Source organism: Empidonax traillii, unplaced genomic scaffold, assembly GCF_003031625.1.
Source record: "Empidonax traillii isolate 1590-97213 ecotype Southwest subspecies unplaced genomic scaffold, ASM303162v1 scaffold867:size481033, whole genome shotgun sequence".
In the NCBI taxonomy this organism is placed as follows: domain Eukaryota; kingdom Metazoa; phylum Chordata; class Aves; order Passeriformes; family Tyrannidae; genus Empidonax; species Empidonax traillii.
The window spans coordinates 88,975-113,579 of NW_020956060.1; the positions used below are offsets into that span (position 1 = coordinate 88,975).

Genomic DNA, 24,605 nt, shown 5'->3' on the forward strand with positions numbered 1-24,605 from the left:
GTATTTTCTTAAGAAGGGAGGTAAGCCTGATTTCAAATTCCGCAATTTCTAAAGGCTTTCAAGATTCATTTTTCAAGATTCAGCACATATACTGAGTCTTAAAAACAAAAGTTCTGCTTTCAGCCCAGAATTTAAGATTCCTATCCAAAGAGTAGAACGACATAAACTAGTAGCAGTACACTATTTTTATACTTTTATATTCCCTTTTATTAGAATCCTAATAAGTCTATATATTTTTTTTCATGGTGATATAAAATCTGAACAATTTAACTGAAGTAAATTGAGGTGATTTATACTGAGGGATTATTCATTCTGTAGCCGATAATGTTTTATTTCTCAGGGAAAAAAGCAGAGCATGATACCTGCACTTAATACCTATACGTAGGCTGTTCTTTTCTCTCTGGTTTGCAGAAAATGTGAATAATAGAATTTAAAACAGGCCCTTATACTGGTTTATATATATATATATGTATGTATATGTATGTGTATATATATATAAAAGTTGATTAATATCTTATTCCTTAGATTGTGTCTTTGGGCCCAAAAGGTGCATATGACAGAAAAAGGCTCTAATCTGTATAACTAAATGTTGCAGCATCCCTGTTTTCACACAGAAAACCAGCAGAATGTTCCACTCCAGCATTTGGGCTCACAGGGTAGGAAAGTTACTAGCGTAGTTATGGTTTGAGCCAGTGATTTACAGGACTGAGGTATTTAGGTACATTCCAGATGTGTTAAAGGCAAGCCAGAATTGACTTTGGAAGGCAATTTATGAATTTTTTTTTTATTTTCCAAGAAAGTAAAATTGATCAACTGTGATTAATGCAGATTTCAGGTTAAAAAAGCAGGTAACCTCCACAATTATTTTATGTCAGTGCAAATTCAATAAAAATTTCCTTGTCTTGGAACTTTTTAAAATAAATGTTAACTTATACCACCAAGAAATTTAACAAATAAAACTACATATCTCTTCTTTTGTCCCTCTGAGGCAAAAATAAAAAGAACTGTACAGGAAACTTTCCCTGGATTTTACCAGCAATATACATCCTCCCATATCCACCATCAGTTCTTAATATTCAAAGTAATTCTGCATCCTATACAGAATATTGATATTGATTTTTACATACAAATACCAATGCACAATCTTGTTTCTGCAAACACAGGTATTACCTAGGCTTATGAAATCAACACCTTATTACTTCTGAAAATTCCAGTTTCTTTCTTCTCAATGTTTCAGTTTCACCAGGGATGGAGCAGACATCATGAGACAAGGGGCTGTGCTTTTGTGACATAAAACAGAACCACTGGACATTCATGTTACTGAAGTTCTGTGAGGTATATCCACCATCTTCATTTGAATTCTGGTACTCAGTAAACTAATAATTAGCTTTGCTATCTGGAATTTTGTATATTTTCAGTACTAATCTTTTATGTGTTCAATGGAAGGTGGTCTTAGAAGAGCTTAGGGCAGCATTTTCCATCACAGGATAATAGTCTCAATCCACAGTAAATATTTTATAAGTCTGTTAGTAGCTCATATATTCCTTTCCTCCCATTTTGCCTTGAACCTTCAGCTCCTAGGACACGTCTCAAAAGAATCAATAAATGAAAATGAATACAACTGTTTTTAGCAAAGGAGGGAAGACTACATATTTTAGCTGGCAATCCCAGCTATCCACACAGGCATTTGAAATGAGCAGAAATTCAGAGGATCCTTGTTAAATGTGAAACTTGCTCCTCTGTATGTTCACAGCACATCCATCCTTTGCACCCTGCTATGACACCACCGCATCCAAAGCACTCTGAGCCTCAAGATGCAAGATCTGCATCAAGCAGTCATTATTTGAGAATACCCTCTGCCCTCTGAAAGATAAACTTTGGTATCACCTAGGATAACCTGAGGTGAGGTAAAACGTTATAGGGTAGTTGCAAAGCCGACAGGAACTGTGTTATAATGTTATTCAGATTTGCAGCTTACTATGTGGGAGACAAAAACCCAGCTTGAGCTAAAATGGAAAGTGTTGCAAACAGTGTGAAACACTTCAGAAGTCCTGTCTTTAATATTAATGAGCATATATTGTTTCTACAGCATTACAGCTGTAGCTCATTCCCTTCCTAATATGATGGAAAAAAACCCCAAACCCTAACACCTGCTTGGAATGCTCAGCTGAAAAGAGCTCCAAATTACACTTTTAAGAGTAACACTGGACTGTTTGGCAACAAATACAGATATTTTGAATATTATTTCCCTTCTCATTCTCATGTAAAGAAAGAGAAGAACATAAAGCATGTTTGAGGAAAGAAATAATCCAATTTTAAACAGTAACATGATTTTATGTGGCAAGCAAAGAAATGTAAATGGGTTAGAGCCAGTATTTTTCAATGCTCTGCTCAAGAATAGGAAAGAAAAATGCAGGAGCGTGGGGAGGAAGTTTAGGGAAACTAAGTTCATCGTATCCATGAAAGCATCAAAACAGCTGTGCAGTGCTAACTCACTCTGTGGAAAAGCTTTTGTGCATGGAAGAAAATTCAGTCAGTAAAAGCTAAACCTTATTGTACTCTATTTGTGAACTGCCTTCACCAAGCACATTCTGGGTATCTTCAACACATACTGTTACCACAAGGTTTCTGATAGTTAATGTTAGTCGGTAAAACCACTTCTCCTTTTTTTGAGTGTTTACCCAAGGGAGAGTTGGTATCATCATACTATGATTGTCTGACTTGAGGTGGCTTTTAAACTTGTCAAATAACCCTTTGCAAAGACTGAAAGTTTTTATGTGAGCTACACATTTCAAGGCAGAGGTGAAAGGAAGGATGAAAAATTGCAGATGAAATATTCTTTATATATATTTATACTCCTGAAGGAGAATCCTTATGTGAGGAATACTTTACTTTGTTGCATGACTGCATCACGGAAGGACTCTGTCATCACCAAACTTTGGCAAAAGGTGCAAAAGTTTGGTGTATGGTATTTTGCAAATTTGTCTTTAATGATTCCGTGAGAACTCCTGAACTTGGAATCCACTCAGATATATCCAAATTAAAGGCTTTGGGGTAGAGGCTGAAAATCACAATTGGTACATAGAGAGTCCTGCACTTAAACGCTATCATGCTATGTTTATATCAAACAGTGCACTCCACTGAGTCCACTAATAGAGAAAAACAGTTAGTGCCCAAAGCTTGGGATATTTTCCTTCTGAATTTCTCCAAGCCTATCTAATGGACTAAACACTCATTTAGAGATCAAAGCACACCTTCTGATTTAGTCTCTTCTAAGAGGAATCCAGTCCACGCTACAGATTTCCTGTGATGAGAAATCAAAGCATGGTGAAAGGACAATTCACTCCGAAGGCACAATCTTCATCCTGTCTAAAACACTAATGGAGAAACACCCCAGATATGCTTTAATCAAGAGCCTGAACTAATAGAGGTCATTCACTGTGCTTGTTCCTCCTACTTGTCCATACCAGCCTATCACCAGGTATTCCTAATAAAAGGAAGGAGAATGCAAGAAAGAAAAAGCAAGGAGAATGTCTTTCTGGCTCTTTTCCTTATCCTTCATATCCTGCAAAAGACTGTCAAGTGGACTCAGTGATTTAAGCCACCTTACAGAGCTGATAGAACTCTTCTCTTTTACAAGGAAAAAATAAATAAATTTTATTTGGCAGATTGTTACATCAATAAGATTTACATATATTCAAATGACTACCACTTTTTATTCAGAATTTACAACAGAATTTGTGCAAAGTTATGATTTCAAACAGAAGTGCCACGATAAGATGTGTATTTTCTCACACACCAGGCTTTTAGTGGCTGCAGTGGGTGAAGAGTAGCATACCAGAAAAACAATAATGGGGACAGCAGATAACCAGCTCTAATCCTAAGAAAATACATTGTAGGCAACTGAACCAGAGGCAATGGTCTAAAGACCATACACATGAATGAGGAATTAATGACAATACCAGACATACCTGAGAGAAATACCGAGCTCTGGCCCTTGTTCCACACCAAGAAGCAATAAAAAAAAAAAGCATAGTTAGAGCAACTACACACAAACTGCACATTAAGTACATAAAATGAATGGTTTGGATTCGCAGCATAACTGCTGATCTCCACCTGCCCACCATTTATGGAAGATAGGTCTTTGCTCTCCCATCCTCCACAGCAATCCAGAGACATCCTCAAGCAACCAAGCAGAAAGAAAAGAAGGGGAAGAGACAGCATAAGAAACAAGAGACAACAGAAGAAACAGTGCATTTGAAATGTAAGTTAAAGTCAAATGTGTGATGAACTGACTGAAGCTGCCATTTGAGATCCCCCTGAACTGCTCAGGGGCAGGAGGTAGAGAACTTAGGAAAGAAGGAAAGAGTAGGTTGAAGGTATTTTAAGAGATGGCTTTATTTTTCATTATTCTACTCTGATCTGATTGGTAATAAATTCAATTAATTTCTCCATGTCAAGCCAGTTTTGCCTATGACAGTAATTGATGAGTGATTTCTCCCTGTCCTCATCTTGACCCATGAGCCTCTCCTTCTATTCTTTTTCCTGTCCAGCTGAAGATAGGAGTGACACAGCAGCTTTGGTGGGCACCTGGCATCCAGCCAGGGTCAACCCATGACCTGTAGGGATGGAGAGTGCGCTGGTGCTGCTGTTGGATGGGGCAGAGTTAATCTTCTTCAAAATAGCTGGTATGGGGCTGTGTTTTGGGTTTTTGCTGGGAACAGTGTGGATAATTCAGGGATGTTTTGGTTCTTGCTAAGCAGGGTTTACACAGTCAAGGCCTTTTCTGCCTCTCACCCCACTCTAAAATCCGGGCCTGAGGAGGCTGGAGGGGCACAAGAAGGTGGGAAGTGACACAGCTGGGACAGCTGCTCCCAACTGAACCCAGTGATACTCCATGGTGACATGCTCAGCATCTAAAGCTGGGGAAGATGGAAGGGGGAGATGTTCAGAGCGATGGCGTTTGTCTTCCAAAGTCACCACTACACATGTTGGAGCCCTGCTTTTCCAGGCATGGCTGAACATCTGCTTGCCAATGGGAAGTGGTGCATGAATTCCTTGTTTTGCTTTACTAGCATGTGGCTTTTGCTTTACCTATTGAGCTGTCTTTGTCTCAGCCTGATTTTCCTCACTTTAACTCTTCCAATTCTCTCCCTGCCCCACTGGCAGCAGTGAATCAGTGGCTCCATTTGGCTGAGTTGCCAGCTGGGGTAAAGCCACAACAGTTCTGGGACAAGCAGAGAACGTGGGATCTTCAGTCTTCGTCCCTCACCACAGGGTCTAATACAGAGCAGAGCTCAACAGCACATGGGAATGAGACTGGCACCACTTACACCTGGAAAGTGCTGGAGCTTGGCACCAGTTCGCAAGGTGCATTTTTTTTCCTTTACCTGGATAACAGAATGCTCCTTGCAAGTATGACCAGATCTGTTCCCTTTGACGTGGCCCATAACTTTTGATCCAGATCCATGACCTGCGACCCAGACCTGTGACCTTTTACGCAGATCCACACTGGAGCACGGAAAGAGTATGAGGAGCCCTCCCCCTGAGAAAGAAGGAGCAGGACAGACAAAGGCCTTTTATGCTTTTTGAAACCAGCCATGTTTGTGCAAAGTCTGCACCGCTGGAAGTGGTCATTCAACATAATGGGAAATGCAGGAGCTCCCCCCTACACACAGAGATTCATACCTTGACAAATGAAGTTTGCCACCTCCAACAATGGAATGTTGATCTTAAAGACAGTGAAGTACTGCAGCTCACAACAAATGACAAGAAACATGAAAGTTCCTTCTTGATGCATTTAATTTCTTTTGTGAAGTTCTAAGGACTAGGGCATTACAAAGCGTGAGGTACACATAGTAACAGGGATAACGACTCCAGTTGGATCAGGTAAAAATGGGTTACAAAATATTAGGAAAAGAAATAATGAAAAATACAAACAATCTTATCCAGTCACACATCAGCTGCAAATCGAAATTCTGAAACCCTTGAAAATCAGTCCCAGGAAAAGTTTCACGACTGCTCTCTCAAAGAAGGACATTCCAGTTCTAGGAGACTAAGAGTGGAGGAACCTCCCATGCCAACCCTCTACTTGACCCTTGTTGCCTGAAAGGTAAATCGCATCCTTGATGCACACACAGAGGTGACCTGGGGAACACTGCTCTTTCAGGACTTGTCACTAGGAGGTTTCTTCTTAGCCTCCACATCCTTCTTAAATTCTTCAAGCTTCTTCGCAATGTTAGGAATCTTTAAAGACAAAAGAAAAAACATCCATCAAAACCTACATAAATTAACAAAAAATCCTGAGCTACACGAGTCTCATCAGGAAAGACAATACCACACACACAGCAAGAAATTCTATTAAGTTCAAACTGGTTTCTAAAAGATACTTCCAATATCTGTTACTTTGTACAGAGGTTAAAATCAAAGCAGTTTCAGGCAAAGAGTAGATGAAAGCACCTCACGTGAGTCTTCAGGAAATATTTTAGTTGTTAATGCTAGAAGTCAGCCAGTGGTGATGGCAACAGGAGAAAGAAAAAAAGACCACTTTACAGGAAATTTAGTAAGACAAGTCTGCTTTCCTCACTGAGAGAGGAAGAACTGCCAAGAACAAGTAGACTTAAACACTGATGCACAGACTTTTGAAGGGGAAATTAGATTGTACTATAGTGGTCACAAAGAGAAAAGAGATATTCAAGAGCATCAAATATGTTCTAAAAAAATTTATTAAGAAATACTCCTGGTTTGTCTTGTGGGAAACAAAATCCCACACTGTGGAGAACAAAATCCCACAGTAGAACAAAATTCTACTGCATTGCAAATTGGCAACTTTTGCAGTTTCACACTTGAATGAAAATTCAATTTACTGCTTGTAAGCTTCAAAACTTCAGTTTTCTCTTGAAAATAAGACAATTTTGATAAAATAATCCAACAGTAAATTTTGGTAACTTAAAAAAAAAATGCTGCAACATTTAAGGGTAAGGACTCTAGCTCATGACTCTAGCTAAAACTGGGAAGTGACAATGCAGGATTTTACAAGCTAGCTGATTAAAATGAAATTAAGCCAAGTTTCCCCAACTAGTTGTAAAAAAAAAATTGGCTTTTACTTCATATGTAACCTGACCACAAAGCAGAAGTTAATCCAAACAGACTGGGGTTCTCCAATTGGATGGTCTGAGGCTGATAGTACCAGTAACATAAGTTTCTCTTACCTTCCTTTCCAAAATTAAGCTCTGTTGGAGCAAACAAAATTAAGAGTCCAGCCTATAACACACCTACCATTTAAACTTAACCAAGAGAACTCCACTGCTGTCACCAGAACCCTCCATGCACTTACAACTGAGCACACGTGTGTACAGCTGCAGAATCTGGACCTCATTATGACAAGTTTATATCAGATGCCATCTAAAACAAATCATCTTCAATACCAGCAATAAAATTACCACATTCATCCTGCAAGTCAGTGTTACATTCCCAGGGAACCATTTCCTGCAAACTAAAAGCCTGAGTCCCCCTCTTGTGGCAATACTTTATTAGTGCTGCCTGAAAAGCACTATACCATGTTTATGATACATATTGATACATCCATATTCTTATGACTACATTTTTGTAACACTGTAAAACACATATTAGAAAGAAACATTAGTCTTTCATTAGTATTCTCACTGGAGTGACTGACAAGAGACATCACAAAAGTTTGTGCATAAACAAGGAGCAAAATGTATCAATTTTTTTAAGCAAGATGACTTCAATACCGAAGATGAGAAGAAAGCAAAACATAAATGCCATCAGAGCCTCAACAACTTCTTTTTGGTTTGTATTTTTCTTTAAATTAGGCTAATATAGATTGCATAAGAATTAAAAAAAAAAAAGAAAAAAAGTATGTTAAATGTTATTAACTCCTCTAGCTCGTCAGCTAAGTGGCACTGCTCTTCCAAAGAATTCGGCTGACTCTACAGAATTTTAAAAGCATATATTGAAGACTCAGCTTGAAATCTTCTGCCCTCTCACACTGAAAACTCTGTTAACTCTGAGAACTGAAGAAAGAAAGTTCCCTTTCTTTTCTCACCATGAGAAAAGAAGGAAAGATAGATTTTGGGCCAATACACTTTTTGAAGTAGGAGCAGGTGCTGAATTTTCAAAAAAAGCTGAGAGAATTTATTTCATTATTTGTACAGAAGACAGACACTTCACATGCTCTGAGGATTTTTAATTAGTAAATAGACAGGCTATCGGAGTCAGGAGACCAGTATTTTAGTGCAGGTAAAATCCATGAGCAATTGCTAAATCTTTTCCATTTCTCCTGTCTCTAGCTATGTAGATGCCTGGGCTCTGGGACTGAACAGCAGTAAAGGCTTCAAGAACCAGACTGTCACAGAGAAGATGCCACAGAGTTAAAAGTTTTGGTTCCACTTTTTTTTTGTTGTTTTTTTGCTATTACGGTTGGAAAAGACCTCCAAGGTCACCAAGTCCAACCTTTGATCAAACACCACCTTGTCAACTAGACCAAAGTACTAAGTGCCACATCCAGTCATTTCTTGAACACCCGCAGGGATGGTGGTTCCACCACTTCCCCATACAGCCCATTCCCATGCCTGACTACCCCTTCAGTGAAGAAACTCTTCCTGAAAACATTTGAGTTTCTCTGTAACTGATTTAGTTCCAAATGAGGGAAAACAGTCTTATATTTCCAGCTCAGAATAGGTTTAACTCTGAGAATACAAGGATACTCACATCATAGTTCTGAGCCAGATACATCCCAACCACATTGCCAAGAGTAAAACCAAGCTAAAAAGGAAGAAAGGGAGAAGAGTTAACATTCTTTCATTAAAACCATATTTTATTAAAATAAAGAGAAAGGAATATTGCAAGTCATGTGAAGACTAAAGGGTTTCAACTCCACTCCTAGTTAATTTCTCATCTTTCATCCCAAGAGGCCCAGTTTTACCCATCTCCCTCACCAGGAAAACCTTGCCATCATTTCCCAAACACTGTGGACAGTTGTGTTTTTTAATACACATCTCTAAGACTATTTGAGCGAAGCTATGACCACCTTTTAAGGTTCTCTGCATACCCACAAAGGCACTGTCTCCTACAAAAATGGGGGAGATAGCAGCAGGGACCTACATACCACAAAACTTTTGGTCCATGCTGGGAAAGCCTAAAGCAAAACCCCACTAAAATAATGCTCAGTGCTGGAAAATGACATATATTACTGTGTTATGTCTTTGTGTAAAGTAAAAAAAAAGGTTCACAAGCTTGAAGGTCAAAACAGAGGCTCTGATTGCACAGTGATCACATCTCAAGAGGTTTAAGGGTACATCAACTTAAACTGATGTAAACCTGCTGCTTCTCTTCTGCAATAACAGCTGCCCATCTTCCAGACAGACCCTTCTGATCCTAAGTGATTAGTTCATAGCCAAACCCACTCTGATACAGAGGGACTCCTCTGAGGTAGGAAAGTGCTGTTGGTTGGAAGCACAGCACAACTTCTTTTGACAATTGTGCAAACTAGTAGTTGATTGAAGGGTGTCCATAAAAACACACCTGGGAAGAGGGGCAAAAGCAAAATAGAAGCAGTTTCTGGCCCAAAACCTGTCTGCCAGCTGAGGAAAATCCTCAAGCATAAGAACACTTCTGCAGTGAAAAAAATTCCTCTCTTCAAAGACAAGTGATAAGATTTTCATTCAGCAACTCCCCCATATCCTACATTTTTTATTGTTACACTTCAAAATAAGTATGTCCTATGCTATGAAAGCTCATTTAACTATTTTGAAAGGGGACACTACTAACACTGTGCTTTTGTTCACTGTCAGCAGACAAATCACTCCCTATGACAGCTGAGGCCAGTTCTATTTAAGAAAATTGTTATTGCTCATGGTCACTGCTGTCAAATTAAGATTATTTTAGGAAAAATAAAACCACTGTCCATAAAACAACTTTGCCATCTCCTACTGACCAGACATTTTTTCCATGCCAAAAGCAGAAGATAGCACAGCTCATCTTTTCAGTGATTCCGACTTTGTAACCAGCATTGGTGAAAATCTATCTATAGAAAACTAAAATTGGCAAAGAGGTGCCAAATGAATTATGACTGCATGTTACCTCAGTATTTTCTTAAACTGACTTTTGGTCTTATTCCTTGTTTATTATTACTTTCTAAGGAGCTTGACTTTAACAATTTAAGAACAAGCAGAGTGTTTAGGGTGTGTGTGTACTGAACTGGTTATCAAATGCTCTTGTAGTTCCAATTATCAGCTAAAGAGGTACTCTGAGAGATACTAACAAATACTGCACTGATGCAAACCAGACTTCTGATTCCTCTTAATGCAGGACATCACTCTAGCAGAGGAGAATTTCTTGTATCTTTAGCAGTGTTTGGGAAGCCACTTGAAAACAAACCGGGTCCTTGTTTATTAGCAGCTTTCTACACTTACACCCTTGAACATTTTCAATACATGTCTCATTCTTTTGTGAGATAAGCCTTATTCAGTACAGATAGTACTGAGGTCAGTACTCCCTTTAAGTATCTCCTTATTTGAAAAGTCTAGCACTGCATTCACTGTAACATTTATTTTTAGAGCTGACAATTCAAGCAATGGGAAAAAGATACACATCTCGGATGGACTCCAATTATATGGAAAGCAAAACATATAGCAAATTAAAATGTGCATGTTGTCAACAAATAACAGGGCTGATGAGAGTTCAGGGTCTTCCAATTTCTACCCAGCATTTCAAGTTGCACCACTGGCAAATGCTTCTCTAATGATTAACTCTGGACAGCAAAAACACAAGGTTTGTGAGATTATCCCTTTATCTCCCTGCTACAGCCCTTACAAGGGAGAGTCAAACACCCAATTTACACCCAAGCAGGGAAAGAAAAACAGATTAAGTATATCTTTTTTCTAACTCTGACACACTAATCAAAAAGTCATAAGATATTTTTATCTAGCATCAAAAAAAACCCATTAGCAGCAAGCAGCAGAGTTGATAAACACAAAAACTTTGAGAGTGGTTAACTGTATTTAGCCTTACTGTTTTCACTGGAGTGGAGAGGGATTATAAACAGCTACAAAGAGGACTAGGGCTTTCATATTTGTTATTATGAATCTGGTATAAGAAATAGGCCTTATTTATTCATTATAAAAAACAGGCAAGGCTCTCCCAACTTACAATGGGCCACCTCTTCTTTCTCTGCATGAACACCTGGTATGAAACTTATTAGCCAGCTGAATTATCTTTCCCCAACGAAAGATGAAAGAATATTGCTTATTGTTTGTACTTACTGGGACATATCAGAACATAACTAAAACCCCAGGGCACCCCTCACCTCCCCAGAATAAAAAATGGGAAGCTGCTTCCATGCTTTGCAACAGCATGTTGCAAACAAGCACGTTATTGGTCAGGTAATTTATTTCCACATCTGGCACTAAATACCAGCATCGATCAAGTATTGAATGAAGAGCAGTCAGGCGTCTAACTTCAGGCACCCAGAGGAGTTTGGGGGATCAGATAAAAAAACCTTTCAGTCTATTAGTTCTGCTGTTCTTAAGGGGGTGTGATGAAAGGCAGCAATGAAACACGATCCCTTGCTCTAACTTCTAAATATAAAAATCCACATCTCCAGGGATAAATTTTTAAGGGTGCACACTATGGCAAAGGGCCGACACCCCTGCTCTCTCACCAAAGGAGGGAGATACTATGCTTACACAAAGAAATATGAGCTGCAAGGGAAGCATCACCGTGAGCAAGCAGAATCTGCCGAATCTCCAAGGCAAATTAAGGGCACGGCTTGGAGGAAAAACAAGGCAGGGGCTCCATTTTCAGAGCAGTTCTGCGAGAACAAGGGGTCCAGCCCGGCTGCGAACGGCGGGCACTGAACGCCGCGGCGGGCGGGAAGGAGCCGGAGCAGGGAAAACGCCCAAGGATGCTGCGCTGCCGGGAAGCCAAAACTGGGCGCGGCCGCCCCGGTGACACGGAGCCGGGTCATAGCACGGTGACCGAACACAGCGCTTTCCTCCCCCCCGCGCCGGGCAGCGGCCCCGTCGCCGCCGCCTTCGCCCCGCCCCGGCGCGAAATGGCGGCGGCGCCGCCGCCCCGCGGAGCCTTACCAAGAACTGCAGCATGGCGCCCTCCTGCCCGTGCTCCCTCCCCGCCCGACAGCCGGGGAACTCAGGCGGGTGGCGGCGGCGATGGTGACGGCTCCCCTTCCGGGCACCGGCCCGCCCTCGCCGCCATGGCCGGGGGAAGGGCCGCGCCGAGCACCGCCCGCCCGCGCCCCGGGGCGGCCCCGCCGCCTCCGCCACAGCGGGGCCGGGGCCAGGACTGGGACCCGCCCGGGCAGGGCGCGCCCGCCGCTGCCTGCCCCTGAAGGGATAAGGGACCGAGCAAGGTGGGGAGGGCGGTGGTGTCCGCAGGGTGCCGAGTGTCGTGGGGGCCCGAGCTGTCACTCCACGTGCGATTTCAAAATGGGGTCCTCAAGGAGCGGGCGAAATCCCGCATAATCCTGTGTAGTTTGAATGCCCCTGCCTCAGTGCTTGGAAGATCTCAGCCTCCCATGCTGGAGAAGGCTGTTTTGTTTTGAAGGTTTTGTTTCTATTTATTTTTGTTGTTGTTGTTCCTTCCCTACTGAGCGCTCGCTAGACCACATCTAGTGTAATACACGACCCCAGGTTTGGGTCCTCAGGGTAGGAAAGACTTGGAGAAGCTGGAGCAAACTCAGCAGAGGGCTCCAGGACGGATCAGGCTGGAGACATCCCTGTGAAGAGGAACAAGGAGCAGGACAACTGCAGCCATGGCAGGGATAAAAGAACACCTTCGGGCTGCAATGGATATTGGTCTGCTGGGGCCGTGGTCTCCGTTCCTGTGCACGGCAGGAGGGTGAGATGGCAGGGACACGATGGAACGAGAGGACTGGACTGGGTTTACAGACTGTTTTGTCACCTAGGGAGGCAGGCACAGATTGCCCAGAGAGATTGTAGCATCTTCACTTTCGGATGCTTTCCAAACTCATCTGGGTTAAACCCTGAGCAACCCACTCTAAGCTCAGAGCTGACCCAGCCTCGAGGACCAGGTTGGACAAGGGACTTCCTGAGGTCCCCTCTTGCCTGAATCATCCTGTGATTGATTACACAACAGCTTTTTAAAAAAACTGTACCCCCTGTTTGTTTGTTGGGTTTTTGTTTGGTTTTTTGTTTGTTTGTTTTGTTTGTTTTTATTGGGGGTTTTTGTTTGTTAGTTTTTTGTTATTTTTTTTTTTTTAATTTGTAAGTTTAGGAAATGAGTATTTGTTCTTTGTGAAACACCCTGGGTTTAGCTTCTTTTAAAGGCTACAGTTAATTGAGCTTTGGGCAGTAAATGTCATTTATGAAGATTTCTCCTGCTGAAAGTCAGTAAGATACTGGGGACTTTATTGCAACGTATTGCAGATCTTTTTTTCCATTAACATTTCAGATTAAAAAAGAAATAAATTAAGAAAATACAAGTTGTGTCTTTTGTGTTGTCTATTAGGCAACTCTCCCTTGAAAGCAAGTTAAATCAAATTAAGTCTCAGTTTCCAGGAAGCCAGAATGCTCCACCTCATAAAAAACATGTAGCTTCCTGCCTTTCTAGGACAGGCACCTTGTGAAGTAAAGAAGTATCTCCTACCCATTTTAGGAAAGGAAGCACAGAAAGATATTAAGTAACACCTTTTTTTGTTCTGGTGATACTGTAGTAACATCCTGACTTGAGACAACTTCCTTGTGAATTTAAGGCAATCCTAAAGCTTCTACTTTGTGCTTCCCTCCCTGGGCCTGAGCTGACATCTGAAAATGACACAGAGGTTTGGATGGATGTGTCACAAGAATGGTGCCTTGCCCTCTGAAATGACCATCTCTCCCAGGAGTTTCAGACATGAGCTTGGTTCTGGAAACAGCACCAAATCAGCTGCTAATAACTGTTTTCCTGATGCTGAGGCCTTCTACGTGTGTGCAGGATCAGAGCACTGAGATAATATTACAGACTCCAATCAGCATATGTCAGAAATCAGATGGAGAAAACAAGTCTTTTAGTAATAATAATGCCTCCACATTCACAGGTAGATAAGGCTTTTCCTGTTTTCTGCTCATTTAAAATGTTGTTATTATGCTTAGACTATAATAAATACAACATGTGTTAGACAGTCTTGGCTCAACAGTACTGTACACAGTTATTTTCCTACATGCCATGGATTTCCTGTGACATTTAATGGACAGCCAAAAAATTTTTTTCCTTTAAAGTAAAACCATTCCATTTACATCAGCCAATGCTGAGTCACTTTGGATTAGAGACTTTAGTGGGTGGGTATTGTGGATGGCATGTGTTATTGGAAGGAAGAGCTCAGTCTGTTAGTTATAAATGAAGCTATTGTGCTTTTATAGTTGGAGGGGGAGGGAAAAAGCCAAACCAAAAAACCCCCAAACCTTTTTTTAAGCTCTCTCAAATATACCTTTACTTCAGTGCCTTCATTTACAGCATCTTTGCATTAGCTCCTTTCACCTTGCCATCACACAGACATGTCTTTGGAAATAGAGTCTTTTTCTTTGTGAGAAATCAGCAGGTCTGAGTCCAGAAGTGTGAATATCTTCAGTGTAAAGAAGAGTGTAAAAGTCATGGAGTGCCAGTGAGATCCCAGGAACTACTGCATGCATTTAGTCAAAACCAAAGCTGAAATAATAAGTCCAGTGAGTTCTTCAGTCACCTAAAGATGAGACATGGAGATGTTCTGATAATTTTGAACAATAAATATATATGGGCAAGTTGTACAGGCCACAGTAATACCCATACATATGATGAACAACATCTTTGAAAATAAATTTGTCCCTTGTAACCAAGAACCTGGAAGATTAATCTACTTAAAATGAAAAGGGTTGGAAAACTCATTTTAAAAAGGTATAATTTTTAATACTTTTCCTAGTAAAGACTTTCTCTGGTAAAGAGAAAGTTGGTAAAGATTTTTGCTGGTAAAGACTTTCTCCATATTGCCTACTGTACTCTGGTGCTCTACGAGTATAGTCAAGCCCATGAGGTATGCAGAAAGCTTGTTTGACGGGAAGTACTGGCTCTTCTACATTATTTTCATTTTCTAAATCATGTTTGAAAATGGTTTCATGTTTACTTGATTTTTTTTTTTAATTTTATTTTGCATGTGTAGTCCACTCTAAGGAAAATGAGAATCCCTTTTTTAAAGAATAGTATTTAATTTTTCTGGTTTTTTACAATAAGCTGTCTGGTTTAGAAATGTACCAAGACAGTTTTGTATGTTGAGCTCAGTAGAAAAAGAAGGGTGTTATGCCACGATATTTTGAGAAATAGTAACAAAGAAGAGCTTATATTCTTATAGCAGCGTAAGTTTTTGGGCCTGGATGAAATCCACCCCAGTGTGAGAGAAGTGGCTGACATGGCTGCAGTGGCACTGTTTGTAATATTTGAAAAGTTATGGAGATCAAGGCATATCCTTAATGACTGGAAAAGAGCAGATATCATACACAAGGGCCCAAAGGAGGGCCCAGAAAACCAAAGACCCATTAGTCTTACTTCAGTCCCTGGGACAGTGATGGAACAAGTCCTCATAGAAGCTATTAAAAACCAAGTGAAGTGGGTGATTGGGAAAAGCCAGCAAGGATTTACCAAAGGCAAATTCATGCCTGACAAACCTGATCACCTACAACAAAATAATATTTTCTGTCAACACGAGGAGAGCAATGGATGCTGTTTACCTGGACTTTGGCAAAGCATTTGATATATTTTCCCACATCCTTCTCCTGGACAAACTGGCAAGACACAGATTGGATGGGTCGGCTGTGATATGGGTAGGAAATTGGCTCACAGGCCTCACTCAGAGGGTGATAATCAATGGTTTTTGCAGGAAAGACTGGACGAGTTAGTTCTTTCCTCCCTGGAGAAAACAAGGCTTAGGGGGTACCTTTGTATTCTGGTACTTAATGGGCAGCCACAAAGAGGACAGAGATTCTCTCTTCACATGGAGCCACATGGAAAAGACAAGGGACAATGGGTACAAGTTGCACTGGGAGAGTTTTCATCTCACTGTATTTTATACAGTGAGAATAATCAGTCCCACTTCTAAGGATGTGACAGAGGACCTACCACCAGAGGTTTCAAAAATTCATTTGGACAGGGTAATAGATAATCTCATAAGCTCCCTCCCTTTGCCACAAAATATAGAACCACATGATCTTTTGAGGTCCCTTCCAACCTTATCCTGTAGTTTTGTGATCTTAAAAGTGAAATATGTCCCAGACTGTGTGTCCACAAATATTTGAACCAGTAAGCACTCAAGCAATGATCTTCTCACTCTTTCTTCCAACTTCTTTTTTCTGTGCAGTCAGTAAATATGTTATTCTCTGAGTTGAAAGCAGCACCAATAAAAGGTTTGATGTAGAAACTTTTCATAATTGTGTTGCAAATGTTTGAGGATTAATTTGAATAAAGTAGTAGTATTTGAACAAAGCAGTAGTAGTGATGATTTAGCCATCATGAAAATGTAAGCAAGGCAAGGTTAGTAGGGAGGAATAGTATTTTAACGTTCTAACCTATATCCTAAGCACAATTCATAACTGATTCTTTGCCATAGAAGCCCTTTCTCAGATCTGAGTATGATTTAAGTCACAAGATATAAAAACTGATTTAAGAAAGTGTTCTTCTTTTAATTTCACAATGACTAATACACAACTTCGAATGTAAGTCCTCAGGATACATAAATTTAAATGCCCTTTTAATACCACTCCTCATTTCCAATGTTTGGAAAGGGGAGTGAAAATTAGATTTCCCTAAGCTAGAAATTCTGTAAAATAAACACCAGATGGAGCCAGAAAACCACATATTAGAATTTCTGTTAAGTTTTATTATGTTTAATCCATATATTTTGATTTTAGTTCTGCCAATTTGCTTCGCTTTGCTTTGCTTTAGTAAAATGTTTTCTATATAATCTGTGATGCGGTTTCAAGGTTTCAGAGGAGTTGTAATTATCCAGGCTTTTTTATTTTGCCATGGAGACATGCACTAATATAATACACAATGAATACAGAATGTATTATACACATAATACATATCGAACATTATGTACTGAGAAATCAGAATTGCAGGGCAGTGAGCTTATCAAAAAACTAGCTGCCCACCTGAAAAAACCCTAACCTCAAATCTTTTCTGACGGAGGTGCAGTTTATTGTTATTTAAACCAGTTGAAAACATCTTCTCCAATATAACTTCCACTCCCTTGTGTCTCCTCTTAGATGCTGTATCCCAAAGACCCCCTGGAGTTCTCAGATCAATAGCCTAGTACATTTTTCACAGCAGAACACATGGCATCAATGACTCTCATGTGAGACTGAAGTTGTTTAAGGCCAGGATTTCAAATGCAGTTGTGAATAGAAGAGGTAGTGGTTTATAGTGTTTATATTAATTCTTTTAAGTAAATTTTTTTGCACAGAGAACTGAGAGCAAAGATAATTCTTGACACCATACACACAGGCAGTTTACCTAGTTCAATGCAGGAAAAAAAAAAAAAAAAGGTAAAAAACTAGTGCTATTTACTTTATAAAAAAGGGGTTGTTTGGTTGGTTTTTTATTTGGTTGGTTGGATGGTTGGTTTGGTTTGGTTTGGTTTTTAGAAAAAAGAAACTACATTTTCCTCACAAAGTATGTGAAAGTATTAAAGTCTCCCTTGTGTTAGATGTACGCTTGAGTCTGCCCAGCCCTCTGTGAATGATTTGGCAAGGGCAGAGAGAGCAGCTTAGTTCTTCCTGCCAGCCCTCAGACAACCTGCAAGTATGTGCTTCTCTCTGCTGCCCTGGAAGCAATGGTTCTCCAGAGTGAAATCCAGAGCATTCCCTTGTCCTAGAAGTACTCTTTACCAGAAAGACAGAAACTTTAGAGCATGAGGAATGAGCCCCTGGAGGAACAGAAGAGAGAACCTACAGAAGCTCTCTGAGCAGCAGGGCTGAAGGGCAGCATGAATCACAAGTTGGAGTTGAGGGCTCTGTCGTGCTCCTGGGGTGACACAAAAATACAGGAGCATGGCCTATCTTCAGTGGATATTGTTTGTTCATTTTCCAATAAAAAGAGAAGTTGGTCCTTATTCTCATGATAGGGTCTGATGGTGGATGTCCTAATTCAATCTGTGAATCTAAATATCTGAGGCTTGTTCCTTTTTAGAATAGCACCAAAAGTTGCTTAGCACAAAGAGAGGAACTCAAAGGGACTTGAGAAATAGCCAAAAAAAAACACGAAATACCGGCAGAATTCTCTTTATGTGCAAAGTATAATAATAATGGGATGCTTCTAAAAGAAGCCAGCCATTTGAATTTTAAATACTTTGAATGAAAAAAAAAGGTAATTCAACCACACTTTTTTTCCTATAGGTGCATGAAACTGCAATTCCTGACCTGGTGAGCCATTCTTTCCACCATAGAATTGAAACTTAATTCTACATTTCCCCAAAAAGACATCTGCCATCTAAGCATCTGCTATCTAATAATTTATCATATACATAGCCTACAGATGGCTCTAACTTACCTGCTTAATATCTGACTACACACCTCGGTGTCTCTGGTTTCCCTCATGTAAATGGCTCTACTTTACCCTTTCCTCTGCATTCCTTCAGTATATTTCTATGTAAAGGCAAGTTATATTTAACTTGGACTCAGCTTTCAACTGTTCCACCATGAGGTCAGTCAGGCAGTGGCGCAGGTTGGCCAGAGAGGCTGTGCCATCTCCATCTCTAGATGTTTTCAAGACTCAGCTTCATAAAGCCCTGATCAACCTGGTCTAAGCTCAGAGCTGCTGCTTGGAAGTAGAGGTTGGACTAGTGACCTTCTGAGGTCACTTTCAACTTGAATTATTGTTATTTATGGTTTTACTATTATTTTTGTTTATATCCAGTCATTCATTTCTTCTTTCTTTTGATGGAAGAAATAAATTTTTTAGTCTTACCAATCCTTGCATACAAAAATAAGGAAATAACTGACCACCCTACCAGGAGAAGTAGAAACTTCTCCAGTAAAAGTTCCATTGTATAAAGAAAGAAAAACCTCAAACCCAGAAGAATTATAATTTTATATGTAGACAGGGTAATGGAGGATCTTAAATGCAAATGAGTCATGATTTTCAGTTTTTACTCTTGAAGCTACAAGATCTAGAAATGTTCTCTGAACAACAACTCCCCCAGCCAACTGAGATGTTCCTATGATCAGATGCCCCTGAGACAAGGAATTCGAGAACTGAAGGCTGAGTCAAGCAAGAAATTACTGAGTAATGATACCTTTCAGCTCTAACTGCTGGGCTGTAGCCTGACAAGGGCAGTACATGAGGAGGTCCTTAATTCTCCTGAGGTTCACCGAAAGGCATAATTGCATGAGAAGATAAGAGGTATGTAATGAATTCTGCTGAGCCAGACTTGCAGAGGGCGTGAGTGCCAATCATGGAGATTTAGCTGACAATTCCGAGCTGTGGCTGAGCATGCAGCTGGGGGAGCTCCTGGTTCAGCTCCTCACATTGTGGTTTAGAGGCAATAATCACAGTCACATCAGATGTGAGACACTGGAAAAATAGTCTCATCACTCATAGGATGACAGCAATCACCAGCACACCAATTTTCTGAAATTGTTTTTCAGAGCTGCACTAGAACCTTTTAAGAATTCAAGTCCTATCAAATGTGCAGAGAAATGAGTAAAGAGAAAAACCTATTTATAGCTAAGCTTTCTTGCTGTTGTTAGGGCCTGAGTGCACCAGCAGACTCCACGGTCTCAACTGTTGCATCTGGGTTGTGAGACAGAGCTGGGAGAAACCTTACTAGGGGCCTCTGTGCTTTGGATGTAAAACTGCATGGGTGCTTCTGTCTTCGTTTTTGTCCAAAGCAAGGCTGCGTCTGTCCTGGTCCTTCTCACAGTCTGGCTGCCTTGTGAACCAGATCTCTGACCCTCTAGGGCCTGCTGGATCAGCCACCCTCAGTGCCCAGCATCCTCCTCACACGTGCTGGGCAGCTCACCCAACTCACTCCTGGAGCACTTACTTTGTTCTCACCAGCCCCAGTGCAGTCAGTTGTTCCTAAGAGAGCTGGAAAATAAATGAACTTGACTGAGCAACCTTTATGGAAGAAAAATCAGTGCCTTCAGAACAGCTATAAAAAGACTTATGTGATATAATTAAAAGAATATAATTAGAATGTGACTGGCAGAACATCTGAGTAATGACCTGAGACTGCAATATAGCTACGTCTTCTGAGTGTGAGTGGGGAGGCTGTTTATGGCATTGGATGAATATTGCTCTCTCTGGTAAATACTTCTTGGTGTGATCTTGTGTGTCACAGCTGGGTCTCTGGCTGAAAAGCAAGCTTAAAAAAAGCTTTAGAGGTGAACTCAAGAACTTGCTTTAGTGCTGCATGGTTTTTTAAGGCTTTAGAGATGCATGTTTTTTAAGGCAGTGGTCAACAATGCTGTAATTAGGCATAAATCTGTGCTGGGATTGGAAAGGGCAGTCCTTGTCCTCTCTCCCCTAGGGGGCTGAAAAACAGGTCCTACTTAGAAAAAAAAACAGCAACCTTTTCCCTGCTTAGGTTAGTTTTTCACATGACTGAAAAGCGCTATCAAGAAGCAGACATCTGTAAAAAGTGACTGTATTAGGACAGCATGTACCAGCCTTTTAATGATGATGTGGGTTTATTTAATGTCACTGTAGGTCCTGAAGTTCTTGAGCATGCTTTCTGCTGCCAAGGTGCTGCTGGGTACTAAAACAATAAAGCATCCCAGTGGTATTAGCTGATAGCTGAAGATACAGAAGCTTTCTTTCACATGTTCAGGAGTCATCCAAAGCTTCTGTAGTTAGGTTAATGATGTTGTGTAGAAGTAAAACATGTGTGAAAGAACACTCTGAAATTTCAGACTGATGATCAGTAGGTGGTGCTCTTTTCCCAAGTAAGAATGTAAGAAATATTTTTGAATTATCAAAAATATTATTAATCTCTTTCAATCTTATTATTCCAGACCTTTGTGATGCTGTCATCGTCACCTTGTACAAGAGGAAAGGAGATAAATCAGACTGCTCAAATTACCGAGGTATTACTCTGCTCTCCATTGCTGGTAAAATCCTTGCAAGAATTCTTCTGAACAGACTAATACCCACCATAGCATTTCTACCTGAAAGCCAATGTGGTTTCTGAGCCAACAGAGGTACCACAGACATGGTATTTGTTCTCAGACAACTGCAAGAGAAGTGTTGGGAACAGAACAAAGGACTCTATGTTACCTTTGTTGATCTCACCAAGGCTTTCGATACTGTGAGCAGAAAAGGTCTGTGGCAGATTTTGGAACGTTTAGGATGTCCTCCCAAGTTCCTCAAAATGATCATCTCGCTTCATGAGGACCAGCGCGGTCAAGTCAGATATGGGGACGCACTTTCTGAGCCATTTCCAATAGCTAATGGTGTGAAGCAAGCCTGCGTTCTCGCTCCAACCTTATTCCGATCTTCTTCAGCATGATGCTCCAAAGGACCACGGCAGACCTCGATTTTGAAAACAGTGTCTACATTTGATATCATACCGATGGGAGCCTTTTCAACCTAAGGCGACTGAAGGCCCACACTAAGACCTTAAATCATCTTATCCGTGAGCTGCTTTACGCTGATGATGCCGCCCTCGTCGCCCACACAGAAGTAGCTCTGCAGCGTTTAACATCCTGCTTTGCAGAGGCTGCTGAGCTTTTTGGTCTGGAAGTCAGCTTGAAGAAGACAGAAGTTTTATATCAGCCTGCACCTCAGGAAGCCTTCCATCATCCCCATATCACCATTGGTGAAAGAGCTCTCAAATCAGTCCAACAGTTTAATTACCTGGGAAGCATCATCTCCTCAGACGGTAAGATTGATGCTGAAATTGACAACAGGTTAGCAAAGGCTTACAGTGTTTTTGGTAAACTCCGTAAAAGAGTGTGGCAAAACAAACACCTGAAGAAAAGTACTAAGATCAGTGTTTACAGAGCCATTGTACTGTCTACTCATGGGTCTGAATCATGGATCATTTACTGGCACCACTTGCATCTCTTAGAATGCTTCCATCAGCACTGCCTCCGTACAATCCTCAACATCCACTGGACTGACTATGTGACCAACACGTCTGTCCTTGAACAGGCAGCAGTCCCAAGCATTGAGGCCATGCTGCTGAGAACACAGCTGCGTTGGGCAGGGCACGTCTCCAGGATGCAGGATCATCGCCTCCCTAAGATCGTGCTCTATGGGGAACTTGCCACTGGCTGCTGCAAGAGAGGAGCCCCGAAGAGGAGATACAAGGACTGCCTGAAACAATCCCTCAGCCTTGGCAATATTGACCACAACCATTGGTCTACCCTGGCCTCCAATCGGGAGGCCTGGAGACACACCATCTATAACGCTGCTGCTGCATTTGAGAACACACGCAGGATCACTCTCGAGGAGAAAAGACAACGCAGAAAGAATTGCGTCTTGTCGATATCACCTGGGGAGTCTTTCTGCTGTGCCTTCTGCAACCGGACTTGTCTATCTCGCATTGGCCTTTTTAGCCATCAGCGCGCTTGTAGCAAACGTGGGTAGAGCCCTTCTCAAATCTTTGTTCGCGAAGCCTAGCCATGATTCCAGAATTAGATGATAGTTATTAAAAATGTTTCAAACACCTTTTTACTTTCAAAAGTCATGCCAGATTTTCACTATATTTCATAAGAGACAGAAAGACACTGGTTTAACTGATCCACTTCATTAAATCTGGTGGAAAAATCTAATTGTGGTGTTGCACTTTAACAAGCGGTCCTTCAAAAAGAATAAACTTATCTGTCCAGATTTAATTAGCTCTCCTCTTTCTGTCATGAGATTGTTCTGCTTTTTATGGAAACAAAACTAAACAAAACCAACCCCCAAACCAAAAAATCTTATACTGTCCAGTGTTATTTTCTTAGACATCATTTCTTCAGTTAATTAAAATAATCTGAATGAATGTAGAGATCAACTGAAGGGTTAGAATATTTTGCCACCTGTTCTTCTTAAAGTAATAATGTCAAAAAGAAAATTTTTTTTTTTTTTTGAAGAGCCCCACAACTCTTTTCTTGGAGAGACTTCCAGGTTTGCACTGGGAGAAGTTCAGGTAACTTCATGGAACAAGTCCCAGAAGTCATGCCTTTGCAGGACTGTGGCTCTAAATATTCAGTTAATCTCTGATACAAGAAAATCCACACTGATGCTTTCTGCTGATCCCCACTCATACTTTTTTTCAGTCTTCAGTGCAAATGATAAACCTTCACACATCACAAAGAATTGAGAGACCCCATTTACTTGATTACAGTTATCTGCTTTTCACTTACTTTCTGTTTTTCTCTGATGACTGTCATACTCACTGGCAAGCAATCAGAGAAAACAATGCTCCCAGTTACCAAGTAATTTTGTGCTGGTACTCCTCAAGTGTCCATCACTGCACAAGACAACCCATTAAACTAAATCTGAGAAGCACAACTTCTCTTTGGCAGCCCTACCCCTGTCTGCTGTGCCTGGAAACCTCAGAATCCTGCTGAGAAATTACAGTCCCAGAGCATCTCAAGCCTTCTCCTGGCTTCAGGGTTTGGGCTAAGTAAAGGGTCCATTGAGGATTTAGAGTTTCAAATGCTAATAAAATCCAAAAGACTTCAGGTGTCTTTCTGAGGTGCTGGTCTTAACTATAAAAAGGCTTGGTTTTTTAGTGTAAGGGCTAATCTCATTCTCATCACCATAGTATCTGAGAGAGCCATATCTGAGCCTAGCAAAAGGAAGAAAAGTGAAAAATACTTCACTTGAAAAACTCAGGCACTTCAAAAATGTCTATAAGAAATGCTTTTCTCCTCATAGATTTTAATATTTGATTGATAATCATTATTTTTATCCCATGGGATCTTCAAAAGTATCCTAACTGTGAGAACATCTTGACCTCCTTTCTGTAGGTGTCCAATGTGTACCAGATTTCATGTGTGAGCTGCCCCTACAGAACGGAAAATTTACAAGAATTTAATAAAAGTGAAACAAAAAGTCTGGAACCCATACTATGCACATAGTTTTTCCTACAATAATTTTTTAAATCCTTTGAATAATTCTTCTGGTTAGGCCAGTGTAGGGAGTATACAAATCACTGTGATTTCATAGAGCTGAATAGAGGATATTATAGGATATAAGACTCTAGCTTAGGCAATTTTTTTTTTCTAGATTGATGAATGTAAGATAAAACCTGTGCTCTGTACATCTCTGCAATATGTCACTTAGAACCGGCATTTTAGTTCTGTTTCAGTAACTGAGTGCTCCTTCTTTAATAAACTCATTTAGATGTGAAGAATGAGATCCTTCACTTCAATAGCGTATTTTTTTAAAATTAACTGAGAGATATGTCCTTGTTATGCTTGGGAGCATTGCAGCATAGGTTTTGAACTCCATGGATGATGAAATGTCATTGATTTAAAGGCCTAACTCCAAATTATGAAAAGCATTGGGCATTTAGGGCCAAATTTACAAAAGGACTAATATAACACCTTGCCTTCTGAATGGTTATTGAAGTAACAAACTGACATAATCCAGTTGACCCTAACTTCTCT

General features: G+C 40.6%; 1 protein-coding gene across 1 annotated transcript; it reads right to left on the minus strand.

The window, feature by feature from the left end:
• Nucleotides 1–5,784: 5,784 nt before the first annotated feature.
• On the minus strand, nucleotides 5,785–12,240 carry STMP1 (short transmembrane mitochondrial protein 1). Its single transcript, XM_027902362.1, has 3 exons — nucleotides 12,111–12,240; nucleotides 8,734–8,787; nucleotides 5,785–6,246 (listed from the first exon to the last, which is right to left on the minus strand). The coding sequence occupies exons 1-3, from the start codon at nucleotides 12,123–12,125 to the stop codon at nucleotides 6,166–6,168; spliced, it is 150 nt and encodes a 49-aa protein (XP_027758163.1). The 5' UTR covers nucleotides 12,126–12,240; the 3' UTR covers nucleotides 5,785–6,165.
• Nucleotides 12,241–24,605: the final 12,365 nt, after the last annotated feature.

Excerpts from the sequence above, each read along its gene's own strand:
- STMP1 (XM_027902362.1), bottom strand. Across the intron at positions 6,247-8,733 it reads ATCTGGCTCAGAACTATGAT|ATTCCTAACATTGCGAAGAA; the intron begins GTGAGTATCCTT and ends TTGTCTTTAAAG.